Source organism: Pelmatolapia mariae, linkage group LG8 (assembly GCF_036321145.2).
Source record: "Pelmatolapia mariae isolate MD_Pm_ZW linkage group LG8, Pm_UMD_F_2, whole genome shotgun sequence".
NCBI classification, from domain to species: Eukaryota; Metazoa; Chordata; class Actinopteri; order Cichliformes; family Cichlidae; genus Pelmatolapia; species Pelmatolapia mariae.
Genome location: NC_086234.1, coordinates 29713289 through 29726053, shown reverse-complemented (window position 1 = coordinate 29726053; position 12765 = coordinate 29713289). Strand labels below are relative to the sequence as shown.

Sequence of the window (12765 nt, the reverse complement as noted above, 5' to 3'; positions counted from 1 at the left end):
ACAGTGGGTGGATTATATTCTTAAACTTAGTTACAGCACTTTCAGAAAGACATCTACTTTGATAAAGTCTACTCTCCACTGCTGTGTAATCAATTATTGTAAATGTAAATGTTATCAGGAAATGATCAGACAGCAGAGGGTTTTCAGGAAACACTGTTAAATGTTCAGTTTCTAAGCCATATGTTAAAACATTTTTATTAATAAGCAAATGACAAGCTGAATTTACATTTTATTCCTAAATTTGAGCTCAGAATTTAATCAAGCACGGTACTCAAACATTAAAACAAATGTTTTAATGCTTATTAATGCTTTTTTTTTACAGTATTAAAATGGTAATAGTAGAGTAACAAAGCAAAAACAAAATAATGTGTTAAATTCTATGTTATTACCATTCAATTACAAAGTAATAACCACTTAATATCAAGTGATACTGTGGTAGCAACAGTAGTTACAGTTGAGTATTATTACACTGAAATGTATGTAATTGGATAATAAGGGCTCAAAAACTGAGGTAATAATGTAGAAATACAGCCCAGTCAGTAATAAAATGGTAATAGTAGGGTAAACAGGCAGAAACAAGAATGTGATAATGTGGTAATTTCTAAGTTATTATCACTCAATTACCTGTGGGAATTTCTGTGGAATAAGTAGGAAGCAGGATGGATAAGCAGGAATACGAAGGAAACGGTTTCTATTTAATGACATATTAATAACTATGTAAATAACCTTTTAAAATAATTTTCTTTTCTTTTTTTCTTTTTCTTTTTTTTTGCCTGTCCCGTTTGGATCTTTAGCTATCAGAATTGTTGTCTGAAGGCCAAGAAAGATGCCAAGCGGCTTTACCAAGTGGATCATCATGGCCTTGCCATATTGGTCCATTTGATTCACCTTTATTATAATTATGTATTTATTTTATTTTATTTTTGGTTGTTACAGACGGGACAGACATGACTGGGGGATAGGACAGGGAGAAAGAATGAATGAAAGAGAGGGAGAGAAAGAAAAACAGAGGGGAGAAGAGATGGTGAGAAAGGGGGGAAGAAAAAAAAGAAAAACAAACAAAACACCTGGATCACCTGTATGGAGATAAAAAAAAAACAGAAGAGAAAACAAACAAAAAAGAGCAACATAATAAATACAGCACCATCACAATAAACTAGTTAACAGTAGACAACAGTAGATACTAAATATTAAATGTTATTGTGCAGCACGCAAGATCGACAGCGCACAATGTGCTTTGAGGTAGCAGCCAAGAAAGGTGTAGTTTGTGTCTGTGAACACCCATGTGTACACCTGTGTGTACACCTGTGTGCACACCTGTGTGGATCAGCACGCTTGTATTCAAAAGGTTTCTCCATGTAACGGTCTGCTAGGGAGTGTGGGGAGCCATAGCCCCGTCCCCCAGGGCATGAAGCAGGTATGGAGGAGATCCAGGCCCCAGACATCCAGATGCCCCAGAGTATGAGGACCCAAGGAGGACCACCAAAGGGGCAACCGTGCCACCCTCCTGGGAAGAGCTGAGGAGAGCCCCAAACGAGAGGTCACCCAGCAGCCACGGAGTAGAGGCCAGAGGCGGTTGCAGTGACGTGCCCGCGGGCTCTGCCGGCAGCCAGCTGTGCCAGAGAGGACCGAGCCTCAGGCCCAGAGGCCAGAGGCCTGTGGGCACCCCACCCCGCCAATCGGCCACCAGGAGTGAGTCGGTACATACATGAGCGCCCAGCCCCAGACACCAAGAATCACCAACACACCAACGTGTGAGGGCATCAGCCACTGGCACGCAGTGTGGTGAGGGGAGATAAGCCTCCATACCTCGGAGAGCCTGAGATGTTCCCAGAGAGGTGGAGTCTAAGACCCAAGCTACCATATAGACACAGACGAACAGGCGCATGCAGACACAAACGTGCATTCCCACCCCCATATACACAAACAAATACTCGGCACTCACCCAACGTAGAGACAGACACAAATAGACACTGTACACACATTCACACTCCCCAAACATACTCTATATCCCAGGTCCAGGTACCCCCGCCCCCAGAGGGGCAAACCGTACCTAGACCCAGCAGATGTAACCCTTCTCTCTGGGGTGAAGGCAAGCAGACCACCTCCTTATCTGTAGTAGTAGGGAGGCCCCGCATCCCAGACCCCAATCTGACGGCCAGCACCTCCTCCCTGGGGTGGGGTGGGTGCAGTCACCCAGCCCCCCAGCCCCGACGGTTAACAGAAGGGGGGTGAGTGAAGACCCTCAGTGTGTATATATGCATTTAAAATTGAGGGTAGGGCACCAGCGCCAGAGGTGGGTTTGAATACACAGCCCACCCCCAAGGCCCTATATGTATGTGTTATGAGAGTGTGAGTAATGTGAATGTCTAGGTTGCGGAATAAAATTGATGCACAGGCGGCCAGAAGGGGACAGAGGGGGAGTGCCTCCCCTGCACCATGGTGACACACCTGCTCCCCAAGCCCTGCGTGTGTGGGTGGGTGTGGTGGAGCGGGAAGAGGGAGGCAGCTGAGGATGGGGAGGGAAGAAAGGGAGGGGCCAGCTCCCCCGCTGACCCCAGTAGGCACCCCCACGCTCTGGAACCCACCAGGGCAAGGGGGCCCAGGCCATCCGGACCGGGGCCCACAGCAGCAGCACCGCCCCGCCCCACAGAGTCTGGGGCAGCCCCCTGACCCCACCGCAGAGAAAACTGCACCCACCCCATTATCCAATCATCTCCCAGACTACACAAGACAATAGACACCCAGGTTGAGTTCATTCTCCACCTCTCCTATATCTCTCCCTCACCTGCAGAGTGAGCTCCTGTAGAGAGGAGACCACCTGCAAAGATGTAACAGCCTCCCCACCAGTTAGAGAGCCCTCCAGTTGGGCCGATGCACCAGAGGTCCCCCGCACCGGGGCTGAGCCCCCATGTACCCACCCGCCCACAACCCCGGCAACACAACAACCAGGACCCAAGCCCCCAAGACCCAGCCAGAGCACCAGCCTGGGGGCGGAGCACCCCCAGACCCCCAAGCCTCCACGCCCGTCCCGGACCCACCCAGGGGCAGCCAGGCTACCAGGCCAGTAACCAACGTCCACCAGCACAGACCCTCCCCCATCTCTGCTGTACGAAGCCACAAGGAAAACACCATCTAAGAGCCACCAGAGCACCTAACCGGGTCATGGCCACAACCCCCGGGTTAGGCCCTCCGGGAAAACGTCCCTAGGGAATCCCCAGATGCCCTAAGGCCGTCCCTAACCCCATATCAACCACTTTAAAATAAACTTAAAGAATAGTGATGACTACCAGGAAACACCTGAGGCAGTTTCTGTTTTGATAGACCATGTAATGCCAGAGTTATGATTTAAAAAAATAAATAAATATGTATATATATATATAAAAAACAAAACAAAACACCCATCTCGCCCCCTTGCGGGCGGTTTATCCTTCAAGCTCGGGTCCTCTACCAGAGGCCTGGGAGCTTGAGGGTCCTGCGCAGTATCTTAGCTGTTCCCAGGACTGCGCTATTCTGGACAGAGATCTCCGATGTTGTTCCCGGGATCTGCTGGAGCCACTCGCTTAGCTTGGGAGTCACCGCACCTAGTGCTCCGATTACCACGGGGACCACCGTTACCTTCACCCTCCACATCCTCTCGAGCTCTTCTCTGAGCCCTTGGTATTTCTCCAGCTTCTCGTGTTCCTTCTTTCTGATGTTGCTGTCATTCGGAACCGCTACATCGATCACTACGGCCGTCTTCTCCTGTTTGTCTACCACCACTATGTCCGGTTGGTTAGCCACCACCATTTTGTCCGTCTGTATCTGGAAGTCCCACAGGATCTTAGCTCGGTCATTCTCCATCACCCTTGGGGACATCTCCCATTTTGACCTCGGGACTTCCAGGTTATACACGGCACAGATGTTCCTGTACACTATGCCGGCCACTTGGTTATGGCGTTCCATGTATGCCCTGCCTGCTAGCATCTTGCACCCTGCTGTTATGTGCTGGATTGTTTCTGGGGCATCTTTACACAGCCTGCACCTGGGGTCTTGCCTGGTGTGATAGACCCCAGCCTCTATGGATCTTGTACTCAGAGCTTGTTCTTGTGCTGCCATGATTAGTGCCTCTGTGCTGTCTTTCAGTCCAGCTTTGTCCAGCCACTGGTAGGATTTCTGGATATCAGCCACCTCCTCTATCTGCCGGTGGTACATACCGTGCAGGGGCCTGTCCTTCCATGATGGTTCCTCGCCTTCCTCCTCTTTCTTGGGTTTCTGCTGCCTGAGGTATTCACTGAGCACGCTGTCAGTTGGGGCCATCTTCGTGATGTATTCGTGGATGTTTCTTGTCTCATCCTGGACTGTGGTGCTGACACTCACAGTCCCCGGCCCCCTTCATTCCGCTTAGCGTACAGCCTCAGGGTGCTGGACTTGGGGTGAAACCCTCCATGCATGGTCAGGAGCTTTCTTGTCTTTATGTCAGTGGCTTCTATCTCCTCCTTTGGCCAGCCTATTACCCCAGCAGGGTGCCTGATCACGGGCAGGGCGTAGGTGTTGATGGCCCGGATCTTGTTCTTACCGTTCAGCTGACTCCTCAGGACTTGCCTGACCCTCTGCAGGTACTTGGTGGTTGCAGCTTTCCTAGCGGCCTCTTCATGGTTCCCATTTGCCTGCGGGATCCCCAGGTACTTGTAACTGTCCTCTATGTCTGCAATGTTGCCTTCTGGTAGTTCAATCCCCTCAGTTCTGACTACCTTCCCTCTCTTTGTTACCATCCGACTACACTTCTCCAGCCCGAATGACATCCCAATGTCATTGCTGTATAGCCTGGTAGTGTGTATCAGTGAATCGATGTCTCGTTCACTCTTGGCATACAGCTTGATGTCATCCATGTACAGGAGGTGGCTGACAACCGCTCCGTTTCGTAGTCGGTATCCGTAGCCAGTCTTGTTAATGATCTCACTGAGGGGGTTCAGGCCTATGAGAACAGCAGTGGGGACAGAGCATCTCCTTGGTAGATCCCGCACTTGATGGTGACTTGTGCTATGGGCTTGGAGTTGGCCTCTAGTGTTGTATGCCACATCCCCATTGAGTTCCTGATGAAGGCTCTTAGGGTCCTGTTGATCTTGTACAGTTCTAGGCATTCCAGTATCCAGCTGTGGGGCATTGAGTCATAGGCCTTCTTGTAATCAATCCAGGCTGTGCACAGGTTGGTCAGTCTGGTCTTGCAGTCTCGGCTGACTGTTCTGTCTACCAGTAGCTGGTGTTTTGCGCCTCTGGTATTCTTGCCAATCCCTTTCTGTGCCCCGCTCATGTATTGACCCATGTGCCTGTTTATCTTAGCCGATATGATGCCTGACAGGAGCTTCCATGTAGTACTGAGGCAGGTTATTGGTCGGTAGTTGGATGGGACCGGTCCCTTCTTGGGGTCCTTGGGGATCAGGACCGTCCGACCTTCGGTTAGCCATTCCGGGTGTCTCTCGTTAACTAGCAGCTGGTTCATTTGTGCTGCCAGACGCTCATGGAGTGCAGTCAGCTTCTTCAGCCAGTAGGCGTGAACCATGTCGGGCCCTGGTGCTGTCCAATTCTTCATACTGGAGACCCTTTCTTGGATGTCTGCCACTGTGATGGTTACTGGACCCTGTTCAGGGAGGTCGCTATGGTCTGCCCTCAGATCCACTAGCCACTGAGCATTGCCGTTATGGGTTGCGTCCTTCTCCCATATGCTCTTCCAGTATTGCTCCGTCTCCAGCCTTGGTGGTGCTGTTCTGTTATTGTTCCCTTGCCACTGAGAGTACACCTTTGCTGGTTCTGTGGAGAACAGCTGGTTTATTCACCTGCTGGTGTACCTCCTCAAGCGGCTGGCCAAGGCTGTGAGTCTTTGCTTGGCAGTTTCCAAGGCCTCAGGTATGGACAGCTTGCTGTATTTCTTATGCACCTTCTTTGTCACGCCTTTCTGCAACTCCGTTAGTTGGCTGACCTCCCTTCGTGCTACTTTGATCTTGCCCTCTAGCCTCCTTCTCCATGGAGGGTACTGCCCCTTGTGGCTGTTCAACTTGTAGCCAAGCATCTCACTGATCACTGCTGCCGTATTGTAGATCAGCTTGTTAGTGTCGGTAATCGTGGTCGTAGGTATTGTCCGTAGTGCTGCATTGACATCATCTAGCAGACCTTCTGAGGGTACTTCACGTAATCTTGGTAACCGGCTACGGGGGAACCAGGTTTCAAGCTTGGCCATGATCCTATCTTTCAGGTCAGTTCCTCTCGCATTCAACGATCCTTCTCCTATCGCACTTGGGGCTATGTACCCAATCTCGGGTGGGGGTGATGATATCTCCCCCCTGACCTGGCGTCCTGACTCCTCCTTGCCGTAGCATTTATGTTGTACCTCGTCAATCTCTAGCTGTGAGAGCAGTCCTTTCTTTCGAATGTTGGAACACTGAGCTACTAGTTGTTTCGCCGTCATTGTGGATGTTGGGTATCGAAGAATCCATAGGTCCCTCATCCTATTCATGTAACCCCTTCCGCCAGGGTTACTTGCGTAGTAGCATTCCAACAACGCCCTGTTTTCGTCTCTTGCCCATATATATATATATATATATGTATATATATATATATATATATATATATATATACACGCAATGCTTTCTTTCTGAATACTATTGGCATCGTTAGTGCAAAAAAAAAAAAAAAATGACACCCCTTTCCTGTTGGTAGAAAAATATACCATGGTAACCAATAATATGTGAACACGTGACATTTGGTTATTTAGAAAGAGAAGAAAGTTTTAGAAGTGACAGTGACGAGAGAGTGAGCAAGCGAGAACGCAAGCAATATCGCCCTCCTTCCAGTGGGACATGCCACTGGCCCAAACCTTCCTTGTCAGATGCACGAACCACCTCAGCTGACTCCTTTCAATGTGGCTAAGTGGATGGCTGGGCTTCTCACCTTAAGTCTAAAGCCTTCGGAGCAAGCTAGTTTCCACCACTTGTACTCGCAATCTTGTTTTTTTGCTCACTACCCAGTGCTCGTGACTATAGGTGAGGGTAGAGACATAGGTGGACTGGTACATCAGAAGCTTTACTTTACGCTCAGCTCTCTTTTCACCATGATGGACCAGCACAACATCCGTATCACTGCAGCTGCAGCCCCAGTCCGTCTGTCAATCTCACGTTTCCCTCCCCCTTCACTCATGAACAAGACCCCGAGATACTTAAACTCCTTCTCTTGGGGAAGCAACTCATCCCTGACCTGACCTCCAAAATTTTCCAGCTGAGGACCATGGCCTCAGACTTGGAAGTGCTGATTCTCATTCCCACCGCTTCACACTTGGCTGCGAATCATTCCAGTGTGAGCTGGAGACCACCACCTGACGAAGCCAACAGAACCACATCATCTGCGAAAAGCGGAGAAAAGCCTGTACCAACGGGTCAGACATCCCATACACTTGAAGCACTACTGACAAAATACTCAGAGGGACAGTGTCTGATACCTGCTCCAAGTCCACAAAACATCTAGACTGCTTGGGCAAACTCCCAATGATTCCTGAAATATTCTTACGAGGGTATAGAGCTGGTCCAGTGTTCTGCGACTGGGACGAAACCTGCATTGTTCCTCCTGCATCAACTAGCAGATGGACTCTTTTTTTCCCAGCACCCTGGCATAGACTTTCCCAGGGAAGCTGAGAGGTGTGAGCCCCCTATTGTTAGAGAACACTCTCCAGTCCCCCTTCTTAAAGATGGGAACCACCACCCTGGTTTGCCAATCCCGATGTACTGCTGGTGATCTCTATAAACCATTGTAGAGGCATGTCAACCAGGACAGCCCTACAACACCCAAAGCTTTTAGGAACCTCATCCACCACAGAGGCCCTGCTACCAAGGAGTTGTTTAACTGAAGTCAAATAAATTAAGGTGCCACTTACAGACATTACATCCCAGTCACACTGATAAGCCACTTGAGTTTTTTCAGCGAAAACGTTCTGAATATTGCCGACAATCATCCCGCTTTGTGAAAGCTACTTCAGTAAACCAGTGAGCACGGTTAGCATCAAATAAGGTGGCATACCAAATAGCTCAGTGCAAAAACCCCCACACCATAGCAGAGGAGCCTGCCTGCAGCATTAGACATGGTTTCTGGCATGCTGGATGACACAACTGCTGCAAAAATAAAACTATACCTCTGTCCAGTGACACTGTCGCCAGACGTATAAATGACATTGGTAACGACCTTAAAAAACAGCTGGTAGATAAACTCAAAGACAAACATTTTGCCTTACAATTTGATGAAGCAACAAAGACTGTTAGTTTATTGCTTATGTACATTGTGACATGACAAAGTTCCTCTGTGAGGATCTACTTTTTTGTAAACATGTCAGAGACAGAGCCACATCTGAAAAGCTATTCAAAATGCTGGACTGCTTCCTGACTGAGAATGGGCTAAAGTGGGAGAACTGCATTGGTGTTTGTAGTGGTGGTGCACAGACCATGGCAGGGATGAGAAAAGGGCTTTGGGCACTTCTCATCAAGAAGGTTTCGCCTAATGCTGAATGGACACACTGTGTTATACACAGAGAAGCACTGGCATCAAGGCACCTTTCCTCTTTTTTCTAAGTAAGGTTATGACTGACATTGTAGGTGTAGTCAATATTATTAAGACCAGACCACTAAAAATTCAATTCAATTCAATTCAATTTTATTTATATAGCGCCAAATCACAACAAAAGTCGCCTCAAGGCGCTTTATATTGTACAGTAGATAGCACAATAATAAAAACAAGAGTCTTCTCTGCTGTCTCAAGTCAAGTCAAGTCAAGTCAAATCAAGTGCCTTTATTGTCATTCCAAGCATGTGCAATGGTACAGTGCACAGTAAAACGAGACCATGGTGCTACCTATGACATGTAACACACAATCAACACAGGACTACACAAAGTGCAATGTGCAAAACCAGACAGAACAGAACAATAAAGACACAACCGTGCAGTAGAAATGTGCAAAAGACTGAGCGTTGTGCAAAAAGTAACTTGGTGTATGAAGGTGTGCGTGTGTGTATGTGATTGTGCAGATAAGTGCTTGGTATGAAGGTATTTGTGTGTGTGTCAGTGTTCAGGAGTCTGACAGCTTGGGGGAAGAATCTGTTTCACAGTCTGGTAGTGAGGGCCCGAATACACCGGTGCCTCTTGCCAGAAGACAGCAGGGTGAAGAGTGTGTGTGATGGGTGCGTGGGGTCCTCCATTGAGGCTTTGCGGATGCAGCAGGTGTGATAAGTGTCTGTGATGGAGGGAAGAGAGGCTCCAATGATCTCCTCAGCTGTTCTCATTATAAGTTGCAGAGTATTGCAATCTGATATGGTGCAGTTGCCATACCAGACAGTGATGCAGCTGCTCAGGATGCTCTCGATAGTCCCTCCATAGAAGATGGTGAGAATGAATGACGGAAGATGGGCTTTCCTCAGCTTCCACAGGAAATAGAGACACCGTTAGGCTTTCTTAGTTATGGAGCTGGTGTTGAGGGACCAGGTGAGGTTCTCCGCCAGGTGAACACCAAGGAATTTGGTGCTCTTGACGACCTTCACAGAGGATCCATTGATGTTAAATGGACAGTGATCTCTCCGTGCTCTCCTGAAGTTAACAGTCATCTCTTTTGTTTTGTCCACATTCAGACACAGGTTGTTGACTGTTTCCTGTTGTTGACTATTTGTGATGAGATGGGAGCTGAACATCAAGCTGTGCTGTTTCACAGTGAAGCAAGGTGGCCGTCACGAGGAAAAGTCTTGTCCCGAGTTTCTGAGCTCAGAGAGCAGATGAGAATGTTTTTGGAGCAGGAGCACAAGTCTGAAGTCGCCGAAAAATTTAGTGATGAGAACTTTCTGGTGAAACTGGGCTACCTGAGTGGCATATTTGGAAAGCTAAATGAACTAAATCTACAGCTTCAAGGGAAAGATAAACACCTCCCTCAGGTCATAGGCAAGATCAGCTCTTTCACCTGAAAGCTTGCAATGTGGGACAGGAACCTTGATGAAGGAAATACTGATTTGTTCGAGAATCTGCATGAATTTGTTGACACTACTGGCTAAGGTGCCACCATGTGTTAAGCAGCACATTTCATCACTGATGGCATACTTCCCTAAAAACAGTTCCCAGTATGACTGGGTGAAAGATCCTTTCAATGCACAAGCTCCAACTGGTTTCAGCTATGCAGAGGAGGACCAGTTCATTGACATGACGTCTGACTCCACTAAAAAACAATGTTAATAAAATTATTCTTTGTTTTTAGATGATCTATATTTATTTTTAGTTTTCTTTAATGTTAATAATGATACAATGTTTTGCAGAGATGTACTTATAATAACAATTATAGATAAATGATACTATTTATATTTGAGGGGAGGAATGGGGGCCACAAAACCTTTTGTTCTTCCTAAGGGGGGGGGGGGGACAGAAAATAATTGAGAAGCACTGCTATACACCATTTGGGTAAACCACCGCGTTCCCTTCCTGAGTCAACTCATAATTTTTCCAGAATCGCTTTGAGGCAGTCTGAAAGTCTTTTTCCTTGGCCTCACCGAACTCCTCCCATACTTGAGTTTTTGCATCATGAGCTGTGTTACACTTGGGCTGCCACTGCCCATCAACTGCCTCCGAAGTCCCACAGGTTGACCAAAGCAGATATGACTCCTTCTTCAGCCTGATGAATCCCTTCACCTCCGGTGTCCACCATTTGGTTACAACATTGACAGGCACCAACCACTTTGCAGCCGGAACTCAGTGCAGCAGCCCTCAGCAATGGAGGTGACGAACATGGTACATAGGGACTCAGTTTCCCCAGTTTCCCTCAGAATGCTGTCAATGGTCTTCAGGAGGTGGGAGTTGAAGATCTCACGTACCGGGGACTCTGCTAGGTATTCGCAGTGCACCCTCACAATACCTTTATGTGCACCAAATCTGTGCAGCGTCCTCCCCTGCCACCTAATCCAACTGACTGATCTGTTGACTGCTCAGCCTCTCTCTTTACCTGAGTGTCCACAATATATGGCAACAGATCTGATGATGCAATGACAAAATCAATCATTGACCTGTGACCTAGGGTGTTCTGGTACTATGTGCACTGGACACCCATATGTTCTGTCATGGTGTTCGTTATGGGCGAACTCTGGTTTGCACACAAGTCCAGTAACAGAACAGAGCTCGTGTTCAGATCAGGCAGGCCATTCCTCCCAATCATACCCCTCTAGGTCTTACTGTCCCACAGAGCATTGAAGTCTCCCAGTAGGACAACAGAGTCTCCAGGTGAAGCACCCTTGAGCACCCTGCTCAGGGACTCCAGTGGACTCTAGCCCACTGGGAAAATGCCAACGTACAGGCAGCAGGCCGAGGGGATACCAAGATACCTACTCCAGCCTGCAGCCTCTCATCAAGGGCAACTCCTGACTGGGACAGAGTCCAGCCGCTCTCGAGGAGACTGGTTCCAGAGCCCAAGCTGTGCATTTAGGTTAACCCGATTAACCTCTCAACTTCACACTCTAGCTCAGGTTCCCCATCAGCAAGGTGACATTCCATGTCCCAGTCATCAGCCTTGGTGGCCAGGGATTGGGATTGGTCCGCCAGAGTCTCCACCCTTGGCCGCTGCCTAAAACACGCTGTGCCTGACCTCTACAGCTCCATTAAATCAATGATTTCATTGTGTCAGAGAAGAAAAATGGTGGATTGGTGCAAATTGCATCCGGAACAGAAATTATACTGGGAATGCAATTTTGGTTGAACAAACATCTACACAGACAGCATGCTTAAACAGACAGACCACACCCTGAACTTCAGTAGATAAACTGATGAGCAGTCAGGGTTGCAGGGTTGTCTCCATTTCTACCTGTACATGTTTCTACAGTAAAATCACTGTAGCAGTTGCTTTAAATTCTCTTCGGCCTGGTTTCCATATTTGCTTATTGATGTTGCTTTGTGTTAATAGGTAAACACTAAAAGAAAGATCATATGTTTGCCCTTATTAGGACAGGGATTTTCTGTTGGTGTGTGGGAAACTGTAGCCTATAGTTTATATTGTTAAATGTAACTATGTGACAGTGCGTTTCAGGTCATTTTATCGTTTAGTGTAACAAATACATTTCTCTGGCAAGTAATAAAGTAGCATACTACATTACTTTTAAGAAAGGTAATGAATAATGTGTTTTACATTACTTTTTTTGATTAATGACCCCAACGATGCACAGCACAGCCTACTCCCTGATGCCTTTGTTTTATGCCTCTGTCTTGACCCACTGTTTTTCTTTCTATGTTTAGGATGATGAAGTGGTCTTACAATGCTCAGCTACAATCCACAAGGAGCAACAAAAACTTTGTCTTGCTGCTGAAGGCTTTGGGAACAGACTCTGCTTCCTCGAGTCCATTTCAAACTCCAAGGTACAGTATTGACATAAGTAATAATCCTTTATTTCACAAGAATAACCAGATCACCATCATATGAGTGGGGAAAAATGATTTCACTGAAGAAAAAAATCCAGAATGTGTTGGCTGTAGCATGTAATTATGTGTCATGTTCATCAAACCCTGATCATCAGACCACAAACCAAAATGCTTTTGGAGAAGTTGCCTAATTAATTAAATGAGTGTCACAGCTTCCACATTAGCATTACAGTTTGAAATCTCATGCTCACTGACTTTTAAGAAAACTACTCTATACCTCATAGCTTTCATAGCTCCATTCATGCTATATTTTATAGGATTCACGTGTTTACTAAGAATTGTGTGTGCACAAAGTCAGAGCTGTACTCAT

At 47.3% G+C, this 12765-nt stretch overlaps 1 protein-coding gene across 6 annotated transcripts in view; it reads left to right on the top strand.

The window, feature by feature from the left end:
- The window catches only part of LOC134632897 (ryanodine receptor 2-like), a 274812-nt gene that overhangs the window by 49583 nt on the left and 212464 nt on the right, over positions 1-12765 (top strand). For all 6 annotated transcript variants that reach the window (XM_063481767.1, XM_063481763.1, XM_063481765.1 and 3 more), the window contains exon 2: positions 12273-12392. In XM_063481767.1, coding sequence (XP_063337837.1) covers positions 12273-12392 — 120 coding nt within the window. The remainder of the gene's footprint in view (positions 1-12272; positions 12393-12765) is intronic.